General features: G+C 37.0%; 1 protein-coding gene across 5 annotated transcripts in view; it reads left to right on the top strand.

The window, feature by feature from the left end:
- The first annotated feature begins 664 nt into the window (after positions 1-664).
- LOC121426521 (histone-lysine N-methyltransferase 2D-like) overlaps positions 665-10,638 on the top strand; it is a 35,609-nt gene continuing 25,635 nt past the window's right edge. For 3 of the 5 annotated variants that reach the window (XM_041622861.1, XM_041622860.1, XM_041622859.1), the window contains exon 1: positions 670-1,024. In XM_041622861.1, coding sequence (XP_041478795.1) covers positions 994-1,024 — 31 coding nt within the window. In that variant the 5' untranslated portion in view covers positions 670-993. Of the gene's footprint in view, positions 1,025-10,638 lie in introns of all 5 variants that reach the window. The other 2 variants (XM_041622858.1, XM_041622857.1) reach the window with 1 other exon arrangement.

Here is a 10,638-nt window from a genome sequence, read left to right as displayed (position 1 = left end):
TTGTGAGACGGACACTCTACCATCTGAGCCAACACATAGGTGTTAATTGGCCTTGGAGAATTAGCACTCTGTAAAATTTTCCTCCATTTATGGGGCCATGTGGAAATGTGCCCCTAAGAAATTCGACCATGCCCTAAAATATTGAAATTATATATTAAAGACAAAGAGTAACATATTCTAATCCCAGCCATGGCGTAATTTCCTTCGGCAAGAAATTTATCCACATTGTGCTGCACTCGACTCAGGTGAGGTAAATGGGTACCTGGCAGGAATTTATTCCTTCAAATGCTACTGGCTGTAAAAGGCTTCAGAGTTAAAGCCAGGGTAATAATATCAAATTAAGCACATCGGGACGCATTTGGCAGTGATATGCATGTTGATATTTATTATTATTATTAACATAGTCTTATGTACATGTACCTGAAAGATAAATCCCACCATTATTTTCTTAGACTTTAATCATAGTACATTCACCTCTGATGTGCCAGTTTCTTGTGGTGATGCCGAGGATCATTGCTGGCTCAGAATGTGGATTAAGGTTATGATCTCTTATTAATAGGAAGACAGGAAGAAGGCTTAATTAGTATTACAGCATGCTGCTTTGGAGAGGCGCATCTCATCATCGGCCATTTTAATTAGGCCAAGCTAGGAGGCATGTATGGAATATGACAAACTGTCTTCCTTATCGAACAGGTTGAGGGGATAGTTTATAATATAGCAAAGAATAATATCACAATTTATTGTCTCAACCGTCTGTGCATAGAAGTGTCTTGGTTTAGTGGTTCTGACTCTGGTGTTGCAATCAGAGGGTTTTGTGTTCAAATCCCACCGCTGCCACTTGCTTCCTTCTGCAAGGCATCAATCCACACTTTGCCTCTCCCCACCCGGGAGATAAGTGGACCTGGTAGGATGCATTGTACTGTGCCAGGCAATTGAGTTTGGAAGTCCTGTATTTCTCCCCAGGGAGTGGAGAAAGGTTTTGTTGATACAGCCATGGATGGATGGGCATCAACTTACACATATGGTAGGTGGACTTCATGATGCTGGAGCTTCAGTATGCTTTCTGATATTATTTACATACATAACATGAACATCCATATCTCATTCATTTTTAAACTGCACTTTACTTGATTATATGTGGATTACAAATTGCCCCTCAGACAGGGATATAGTCCTTGGTTTTTAGTCTGTATACCAGTTAAAAGTTAAAAGGTTTTTTTTCCTAGCCTTATGGCAACTATAATTTATATCATATGATCTTGAAACATCAATCATTCTTAGAATTAAAGACATATTCATATTACTTTTAGGATATCATGAGTCTTGCCATCTGTTGTTTAAAATAGTACATTAATTTTAATCAATGCTTCAGTAATTGTGTCCTTTACATATCACCTTCCTAGTGAATGTTCAATAGTTGGATATAAATAGTCCATGTTATGTTTCCAAGTTGCCATAATGAAATGGTTCTTGCTAGTTTTTATTTTTCAACTCTTTTTTTTTTTTCAATGCATGTTTGGCCCCTTGTGTCGTACCACAAACAACGTTGATAACAACACTCTGATATTATTTTTAAATTTAGATATGTTTTCTGGAAACCAGCATGATCCTTCCCATTTTAAATCAAGTAAAACACAAGAGATGGTGAAGTAGTGCTGAAATTCTGCTATTTGAGATTTTATTGAATTATCTGGAGTGGCATCGGAGCCAATGGAATTTTGACCTTTGTCCAATTATGTTGATATTTTGGTGCATTTATTTATGACTTTCAAGGAAAATCTATATTCTCATGATTCTTCTATCAAATGTGGAATACTATTATTAGTTTTTTGAGAAATGATTTGGGGGTTAATTATTCCTGACTTGGGGGTCATGTATGTTACTCTCAAGTCAAGCCTTGTGTGAGAGATAGAATAATTTGATGATCTGTGACTTAAAACAGAAGAGAAAAAAAAATAGTGTGAAGGCCTGGTTCATCACAGAGACTTTTGGTGTTGAAAATGTTTATCCCCGACTCTGCTACCATAGGTCTGCGGGGAGGGGGGTGGGTTGACCAGGTTCTGGTTGGGTTTTTCAGGTTGGGTTTTTAGGGCATTGATTGTAATCTTTCTTGAACCACACTGGCATGTTTGTTGGTCAAAATCATATGAATATTTATCCTCGTCTGTGGGTAAATAGTGCCAGGATTCAATGAGTGTGATAATGCAATGAATATCGATCAGAAATTTTAAGTGGTCTAGTTTTGACCAGCATGGGATTTTGGTGACGGTTTATACTTTCTTGTTCTTATTACGTAATTTGTTGTTCTTACAAAAAATGCAAATTGCCATATAAGTTTTGAATTCATTTCTATTTTGCGAGCAAGAGGGTCTTACATCTTTTTGCGGCTCTGCTCTTCTATGGCTGTTGGTTTGCGGTACACTCCGTTACAAGCTACAACAGGAAAGGGTTGGGTGGGATCCCGACAGGAGGGGGTCATGGGGATTGGGTTACGCAGGATGGGGAGGGGGAGGGGTGCTGACATGTTGGGCTTGGCACCCTATCAAGCCAGAGAGATGACGAGGGGGAATGGTGGAACAAGAAAAACAGTGGTAGAAACCATAAAATGGTGTGGTTCTGAAAAGAAAGGTGAGGCCGTACGTACTCGTCATCTTTAAAGGTAAAACTGTTCTATTGGGATTCATGTGTTGCAGGGTTAAAGAAACTTTTGTTTTGGGGGCGCTCATTTCTTTGGACTTATTGGTTAAGCTTGTTGCATTTAAATATAGAAACCATTGAAAGTTGTTATAAGCCACTATATAGGAATTTTTCAAGTGGATATAGGCCTTTAGAATAGAATCAACACTGTATCTGCGCTTCATGTGACAAACCATGATTGAATACATGGACTAGAAATTTTATAAATATGTGATTAATTTCAATTTAGAAAAAAATGTCAGAGGAAACAATGGAGATATTATAGGCCTACATTTTGATGTAAGTATCATTTATAAGAATCAAATGTTTTACCAAGATCACGACACCATAATCACTTCTCAAAAAAGAACTTAATATGTAAGTCTTTGCTCAAATTGGTATCCTCTTGAATGACAGATGAAAGTGGAAGAGAACATATATGCAAGATAATCTGGGGTGCATTTCATGAAACAGGTAGTGTTATAAGCTACCGAAATTCTTGTTTCTGATTGGCTGAGAACAGAGAAGTCATTGAAAATCACTGACTATTTGCCTGGTGAAACACTCCCCATCTCCATTTACCTTAATATCACGAATATTTCCTGAAGCCCACTTAGCAACAGGAAACTTTGATCACATCCCATAAGTTTTAGTTTTGTTTATGTTGGTCATATCATATCCTATCGTATGAGATAAACACCTTGAGCAATTACCATCATAAATGTGGTTTAATATAGCAAGTGTTGTACAAGTGTTCTATCTTTACTTGTGCCCATATCTTGTTACACAGTGTATATCATGTGTGACCTGCCAAAACCAGCTATAAGGCACCCAAAATGACTTTTGAGATTTTTCTTGAACTTGGTAAAAACACACTTTAAAATGATATATAACTTGTCAGAATTGGTCACCAGTAACCCACACATGTGCTTGATTTAACGGAAATTTGTGTAGTAATTATTGAAAAATGATTATATTTTTAAATACCTTTAATCGCTGCCTTGGAGCGGAAACTTTATGGTCCTGTAAAGCTGTTGTGGTAAGAAAGGTTTGTTTTAACCATTTGCGATATGAATCACGCGTTGGAATGACTTGCAAAAGAAACATTTTAATCTTCAGCCACATATTCCTAACAAGTTGCAGCATCATTGGTTGATATACTTGTGTGGTTGTATATCAGGTGACGTATATATCATTTGACATTTTAAACAGGTCATGAACTTGTCATGTGACTAGATCGTGAAGGGGTTGATGCCTGATACCTGATTGAATCTAATACCCCTTTCATAAACCCAATTAAAATGAATTAGGCGGCTAATAGCAGCATAATTTGGTCGTAAAATTGGAGGAGGACAAGAGTTATACGCATTACTCTGATGCTGCTATTATCCGCATAATAGCGGCATCGGAATAAGATTTTGAGTTTATGAACGCATTTCCAAATAATGCGGATAATTGCCATGGTGCGGTCACAAGGTCACCCTTTTCCAACACAACCGCATCGGAGGGGGCGTGTCCAGTTGTCATGGCGATTATCCGCCTTTTTCAGGACGGGCGCTCGTAAAAATAATGCGGCTTATTTTCGGAGTTTATGAACGCAATTTTTATTGAATTATCCGCATTACTCTTAGGCGGCTAATTGGAGGATAGGTTTATGAAAAGGGTATAAGACACTGTTCTCAATACGGTCTTAAAACTAGTTTACTGGAAACTAGTTTAACGTGTAGTGAGAACAGTCAAAGTGATCTTGGAAGCAATCTTCCAAATTGGTTCAGAAAACCACCTGCCGATGTAGTTTTCAAGATCGCTTTACCTCGTTAAACTGGTTTTAGCCTAAGTGAGGACACAACCGTTCTTCGGGAAGCGATCTTCACACATTTTGAGCGTGTGCTACTCCACACGACAGGTGTAGAATGCCTATGCTGCGGTTTCGAACTTCGCGCGAAATGTGTCACCCCACTGAGAGCGTTATCCAAACTTATTCAGGATTTTGAAACAGAGGGGCGCAAATTGCAAAATTTGGAAGTGGATGGGGCATAGAGCACATTTTTTCTTACATTTAGCTGTATTAATAATTTAATAGTTTGTTCAATTCTCTTATAAATAGAGAGAGGGCGTGTGCCCCTTTCGCCCCCAAGACCCGCCACTGCTTATTTGCAATATTTTTAATGTTCTTTCCCTCATTCTTCCTTTCCTTTCGATAATCGCACCTCCAGTTAACATCCTTTTCATGTACATTTACTATAAATAAAACCTTTCTTCTTCGGAGATGTTGATGACAAAAAGAAGCCCTTATGAGACTGAAGACTTGTTTTAATAACAATTCCCTCAGTTTCTGTACCAAATTTACTATCAGCCAATCAGATTGAAGGATTTCGGTAGCTTTTAACTGTCATTGCAAAGTTGAAAGGGGTTTTGTGAAACAGGCCCCAGGTCACACATGCTGATCATTACAGATGACACTGTGTTATCCTATTTAATCACTCTCACTTCTTAAACAAATAGATTATAAACAAGTGATTAGATTCATAGCGAAACAAAGCAATCCCTGAGCTACCTACCATTAGCCTGACATACAATGAATAATTAACCTGTTCAAGGAATCGAAATTAGAAGCGAAAGAGACTTTGAAATCTGGAGGTGCTCGTGGGGAAGACTTCATTTGGGTTGGATTGTTAATAGTGCAGCTGTACTTGATTTTGATCGTCCGTCAACTTGAAATAGTCATTTTGAAGTTGTATTTTTGAGGACACCGTCTTGAAGCCAGCGTATTGGGGGAGTGTACCTGGATTTAAGATGCTCAGATATTCATTCTTTGTTCCAAGGGTTAACACAGTATATGGTATGTTGTATTTTTTTTAAAATACATTGGGTGATTTCAAGTTCAGTGTTGACCTTTTGGTGTTGGTGTTGGGTCAATTTTTACACGATTATAACACCAAACATAAAATGAAGATTGTCCTGAAAAGTCACTCACTAGTTGTTGAGATGTCAATAATGTGATCTGGATCAGTTTTACAAGCTCTGAATAAGTTTTGGAGCTAGGGGAAGCAACTGAAATTGCAACACTAACACCAACACCAAGGCCAACACCGAACTTGAAATCACCCAATATGATACAGGTTACTTTGATCACATCTCTTTTTAACACTTGTTTAAACTGTTGTACAAGTAATGTTTAGTTAATACAGTAAACCGCTTTGGAAGAAAAAAAACAGTGTTTGTATCGTGTAGGGAGACACTTAAAGGACCAGCACACCCCAACAAAAAGTTGGATTTGAATTTAAAAGAGAATATTCCAACAAGCATGTCACTGAAAATTTCATCTAAATCGGAAGTAGAATAAGAAACTTATGACGTTTTAAAGTTTCGCTTTATTTCACAAAACAGTTATATGAACATCCTGGACTTTATGTCATAACTTTCTTATTTTACATCCAATTTTGATGAAATTTTCAACATAATGCTTGTTGGATTTTTTTTCTATTGCTTCAAATCAACATTTTGCTGGGGTAGACTTGACCTTTAATACATCAACTGTCAAATCCATAGGACACAAAAAGGGAAAGGGGGAGGAAGAGATTGCACTGGAAATCTTCTCATATTCTTCCTGTATTTCAGCCCGCATGATATTGGACACCCATAACATTTCCCACTGACCAAACCCTTAGCCAATCAAGCTCATTTCCAACTGTCGACACCATGTAGGAGATCTTGATAATTAGCACCCATCTTGCATTACTTCCCAAGGAAGCCCCCCTCCCCCCTGACATTTCAGCGGTTACTATAATGCTTGACGATGTCTGTCTTCCTGCCGTGGCATATTTCACAATGACCAAACCTTGGCCAATCAAACTTATTCCCAACTGTCGACACCGTGTAGGCAATCTTGATGATTAGCACCCATCTTGCTATACTTTCCAAGCAAGCCCCCCCCAATCATTTCAGCGGTTGCGTTGCTTGCCGATATTTGTCTTCCCGGCATGGCCAATCTTCCATAACATTCCCACTGACCAACCCCTTGGCCAATCAAGCTTATTTCCAACTGTCGACACTGTGTAGGTGATCTTGATAATTAGCACCCACCTTGCTATACTTCCCAAGCAAGCCCCCCCCCCCCTGTCATTTCAGCGGTTGCGAAAATGCTTGCTGATGTTTGTCTTCCCAGTATGGCGGATCTCATTTCTGATTAGAAAGATTATCAGAGAAATGGAGACAGCCCCTTCAATATCTGTACCACTAATGACAGACAACCCTATAAAGTTTCCAAACTTCCTTCTTGCCATGTGTGGTCATTTGTGTAGTGTTGTATATTTTACATGCTGCATTTTTATCTGATTAGACTAAAAATGACACTATTTTTTGTATAAACCATAAAAGATGAGTGGAAACATGAGAATATTTACAATGCTTCATAGGCCTATCTGGAAATCAGATTTCATGAGGGAAGTGGAAGCATTTTATGCATTAATTTATTTATAGCAAGAAGAAAGACAATTCCTTATATGCTTTGTTTGTTTTGTTACTTTTTTACTTGGTCTATTTTCAACAGAGCGACACTATTATCTATCTTCTTTAGTTTAATAGTACATTTTTTTGCATTGTGTGAATGGGCTTCTTTCTAAACTTGTTATTGTATTGATTTACTGTCAAGCATGATGGGTTGGTTCTCACTAGATGCAGATCTATCTTGACCTTTCCTATCGTGTCAAATGATGCCCACTGTCCGCCATCTTTGGCAATAATGCAAACACTTATTGAGTCAAGTCTTGTATTATCAATCTTGTGTATTTCATTCCAGCAAGAAGGATTGTTAGTCAATTTACTTTACTTTTCTCCTTTTTTTCCTTTCTTACATTTTCTTTCTTTTTTTTTTCTCTGTCTCTTTTCCCTCTCATTTTTCTCCTTTCCTCTTCTCCTTTTGCTTCTTTTCCTTTCTTATCTTTCTTTCTCCTACTTGTTCTTTTTCTTACTCCCTTGTTTTCTCCTAAGTTATCTTTCTACCTTTTCTCTCTTCTTTTTCTCTCTCCAGTTGTCTTTTTCTTTTCTTCTTCTTTTCTCTCCTTCTTTGTCTTATTCTTTCTTCCTCCATTTTTTTTCTTGCCACAACAGGGAAGCAATGAAGTAAAATGATACCTTTAAGAAATGTGAATTTACCCTAGTATACTTCTCTTTTTTTGTGATAAATTATGATTAATAGTCAGACCTCTCATCCACATCGAATACGGAGGAAAGAATATGAATTTTGTTTCTTGATAACTTCACTTTACAATCCGATGGGAACTGTTTCTTTAATTTTTTTTATTATTCTTTGAGAAATCCTTACTTTTGGGAAGTTGTTGTTATGGTAGGCAGTTTACAACTGGTTTTCATTTCAACTTTCGGTCTTCTATCATGTCTGTTTCTTTATATGGCCATATGTTTCCTTCTTTATATTATTGTGCCTTATATTGTGGCTGCCTTATGAATTAACTTTCACTTTAAAAGTGAAAGTTAATTCATATTTGGACAATTTATGTTCTTGTAATGTAAAATATAAGAAGTGGGATTTTTGAAAATAATATTTTTGCCTATTTTGCAGACTGTTTGAGAGAAACCAGATTAATGACTGGTGAATTCACTCCTTTTTATCAGTTAGCAGTTACATCAAATTTCATTTTTATATTGTAATACTCACTTTTAGTATAACCTCATGCCAATAACTCACATTCTCTCAGAAACTAAATCGTTTTTTAGTGGTCAGCCAATAACATATCTCACATTTCTCAAATTCCTCTCGGCAAAACTGTTCAAATATTGTTTAATTGATTTTACATCATGCACACCATATATTTCCCAGAGCACACATGTACTGTATCCTAAATACAGCAAGTCAATATAATGTTTGTCACCCTATTTGGCAAATGATCTTTATTTGTGTCGGTGTTAATTTGTTGAATGAAATCATACTTATTCTCCAACTTGTGATGAAATGTTAATGACTGTTGATAGCTTATTAGTCAGCCATCGCAATTAGAGCATGACCTGCTTTAGTGGGTGAAGGATCTACTGTACTAGATTGCATTGGTTTAAAAAATAACCCTTTGGAGGCTTACAAATTACATATTTTCTATTTAAGATGCATTAAGGAATTTATGCTTCACTCAATGATTAAAGAAAAAACATAGTTGAGTTTCAATTTCTCAACTACAATTTATATCATGAAAATCTCAAAAACCATGAAACAGGTTCCTCAACATATAGGACTACAAACGTAGGTTAAGGACTACTGATTTCAGTGCGATGTAATATATTTCTATACTGTATTATTAACTAAGCTATAATTGTTTATTGTCAACCAGCTGTACTACTTCTCTTTTACAAAACTTATTTGATTTCAGTGTGATTCCAAAATATTTCTGTAATATATGGTTTTTTTGTCTCACCTGCGAAGCAAAGTGAGACTATAGGCGCCGCTTTTCCGACGGCGGCGGCGGCGGCGGCGGCGGCGTCAACATCAAATCTTAACCTGAGGTTAAGTTTTTGAAATGACATCATAACTTAGAAAGTATATGGACCTAGTTCATGAAACTTGGCCATAAGGTTAATCAAGTATTACTGAACATCCTAATAGAGTTTCATGTCACATGACCAAGGTCAAAGGTCATTTAGGGTCAATGAACTTAGACCATGTTGGAGGAATCAACATCGAAATCTTAACCTGTGGTTAAGTTTTTGAAATGTCATCATAACTTAGAAAATATATGGACCTAGTTCATGAAACTTGGACATAAGGTTAATCAAGTATCACTGAACATCCTGCATGAGTCTCACGTCACATGACCCAGGTCAAAGGTCATTTAGGGTCAATGAACTTTGGCCGAATTGGGGATATCTGTTGAATTCCCATCATAACTTTGAAAGTTTATGGATCTGATTCATGAAACTTGGACATAATAGTAATCAAGCATCACTGAAAATTTTGTGCAAGTTTCAGGTCTCATGATTAAGGTCAAAGGTCATTAGGGTCAATGAACTTTGGCCGAATCAGGGGTATCTGTTGAATTACCATCATAACTTTGGAAGTTTATTGGGCTAGTTCATTAAACTTGGACATTAGAGTAATCAAGTATCACTGAACATCCTGTGCACGTTTCAGGTCACATGACCAAGGTCAAAGGTCAATGAACTTTGGCCGAATTGGGTGTATCTGTTGAATTACCATCATAACTTTGAAAGTTTATGGATCTGATTCATGAAACTTGTACATAAGAGTAATCAAGTATCACTGAATATCCTGTTTGAGTTTCAGGTCACATGATCATGGTCAAAGGTCATGTAAGGTCAATGAACTTTGGCCATGTTGGGTTTTTTTTGTGAATAACCATCATATCTCTGTAAGTTTATTGGTCTAGTTCATAAAAAGTGGACATAAGATTAACCATGTATCACTGAACATCTTGTGCGAGTTAGAGTAGTATTCAAAGTCAGCACTGCTGCTATATTGAACCGCGTGATGCAGGTGAGACGGCCAGAGGCATTCCACTTGTTTAATGATATGCTCTGTTTGGAAATCTGATTAACAAGGCAAATAGTGCAAAACCACAGTGGTCAAAGCACCTTGACCACAATAATAATGATTATTGGGATTTTTCTGCCTTAGCTAGGCATGGAAATGATGTGTAATTCTGCAGATCATGGATGACTGGCGAGAGAGGCGTGCATTCCTGTACTTTGTTGATGGGTTTCTGAACTTTTTCACATTTTTATTGCAATATAGGCAAGGGTTTAGTCTTTCTGACATTGAATGGGTTTTGCTCTATCATGTCTTATTTTATATTAACTAGCTGAGGAGAAAAAAAGCAACAGTGAGAAATAAGCACAGCATTGTGGGGGGGGGGGATTTAACAAAACTGTTGCACATACACATCCATCCCAATTTAAAAAAAATAGCATTTTTAAATCAGATATTATTGAAGAATT

The sequence above is a fragment of the Lytechinus variegatus genome, chromosome 13, assembly GCF_018143015.1.
Source record: "Lytechinus variegatus isolate NC3 chromosome 13, Lvar_3.0, whole genome shotgun sequence".
Taxonomy (NCBI): domain Eukaryota; kingdom Metazoa; phylum Echinodermata; class Echinoidea; order Temnopleuroida; family Toxopneustidae; genus Lytechinus; species Lytechinus variegatus.
The sequence above is the reverse complement of the archived record's forward strand: the minus strand, read 5'-3'. Positions and strand labels throughout refer to the sequence as shown.